Here is a 1,810-nt window from a genome sequence, read left to right on the forward strand (position 1 = left end):
CACTAAGGTTTCTACTTACTGGGATATAATTTTCACTGCCGTGTAACGCAACTCTGTGTTTTCATCATGCAGTGTCGAATAAAAATGACCAATCCTTGGTTCAATAATACTAGGAAAGCGAAATGTGAGATCAGATAGGCCGATCACAGTGCTGCATTTGATTTTGATATTTTTGGTATGATTGAGAATATTCATCAAGAAAGGCATGTAAGACTCACAGACGCGTGATGAAACGCACATAAAACGTACAAGAGGCAAAGAGGGTGATTGCTGTAACGTTGGGTCACGATATTTAAATGGATATTTACAAATCTCTAAAATGAAGGGGAACAGTTTCGGTAACAAAGCATTTTCGTCATAAAAAAAAATCTCTTCGCAGATGTGACTCACTACTCATAGTAGTCAAATTCGCCTGTTCCTATTGTGTGTGCTTTAGTGGCAACAGTTGGTAAAGCATTTTACTCCAAGCCTGATCAAATATCTTGTAAGGCACGAATGATGCTACTACTTAACAGAATCCTTTGTAGTTTACTTGTATTAACACCTTTTTTTCTTTGTTTTTGAGACGTTCACGTTTTCGAAATCATTTGTTCTTGTATTTTATAATTGTATCGAAGCGTAGAAAGAACAGAACGTACGAAAACATGTTACCAACTTACATATGGCCGCTGTTAAGTAAAGTAGAGGTAGGTATTGAATGTCTTCCACCTTCTTCACAAACTTCATGGGAACTGTCTTCTATCGCATTTTCCTGCAAGCCACTACAAATTCACATGTATGGATATATTCCTCTTCTTTCTTATTTTCATTTACATTAATCAATACCTTTTTGCATCTTCCTCGTTACCCAGTCGTAAGATAACATCGTTTCGGGAGCATTCGTCACTTTGATTAATTTCCTTATTACATTTCGTAATTTAGGAATTGTTGCCAATGCCAATAGAATCATTTGTTTCAAAGACTCCGCTACTTGCCTCACACCAGATTGTACCATACCGGTTAGAATCATTGCTTGCGAAATTGCTAGGCCAACATTACCGCTATAAGTTTCTGGAAAAATATTAAATAAATTCAAAGAGCCTGAAAATTAACACGAAGCTTTTTGTATAATACTTACGTTGGCTTAACACAATAAAACTGAATGTTACGGAAATTAGAAAGCAACAACTAACGCAATCTAGCCAAAGCCCCAAAGCTGTGTTGGCTGCCATTATCAATTGTCAGAAAGCACTGTGAACATTTTGCAAATCGTCGAACTCACGAATTACTATCTTGTGTAAATTGCGTGAATGTACGTATTGTAGCCAAACTGGACAATGAGGAAGATAAATGGGAAAACACCGGACTACGGCCTTAAAGTATATAAAAATTCTATGCATTACTCCTTCTCGCTTACATTGAGCTACAAAACTAACAGATTCCTTCCAAGCGCTTTAGTTCTTGTGATGGACGCATATATATACGCAAGATTAAAATATCTAGGACTGTTACTATCGTTATAGCAGCCGACGATTGAAGCGCCATAAATGTATAAGCATTCGTAGGTTGTTAAGATAGTTGTTTCATTGATAGAATGCAGATACTCCTGCTGCGTCCATATATTTACAAAATAATCTGAGCCGCCTCGCACAATTTGTGGTAGCAACATAATGAAAACTATGAAAGATAAGCCCACCAACGTGCTACCGGCTCGAAAGTATGCATTCCAAACTCATAAACTAACGCCGCCACCAGCTTGCTCTTCTGCCGCTATCTTATCAGTTAATTCGTCATCTGCATTTTCCTAGAATAGTGGTGAACATATAGGCTT

General features: G+C 37.4%; 1 protein-coding gene across 1 annotated transcript; it reads right to left on the minus strand.

Moving 5' to 3' along the window:
• Positions 1-498: 498 nt before the first annotated feature.
• Positions 499-1,211, minus strand: LOC119644299. The gene is made up of 3 exons (XM_038043842.1): positions 1,118-1,211; positions 826-1,050; positions 499-761 (listed from the first exon to the last, which is right to left on the minus strand). The coding sequence occupies exons 1-3, from the start codon at positions 1,209-1,211 to the stop codon at positions 739-741; spliced, it is 342 nt and encodes a 113-aa protein (XP_037899770.1). The 3' UTR covers positions 499-738.
• Between the last annotated feature and the right edge of the window lie 599 nt (positions 1,212-1,810).

This window comes from Glossina fuscipes, unplaced genomic scaffold, assembly GCF_014805625.2.
Source record: "Glossina fuscipes isolate IAEA_lab_2018 unplaced genomic scaffold, Yale_Gfus_2 108326, whole genome shotgun sequence".
In the NCBI taxonomy this organism is placed as follows: Eukaryota; Metazoa; Arthropoda; class Insecta; order Diptera; family Glossinidae; genus Glossina; species Glossina fuscipes.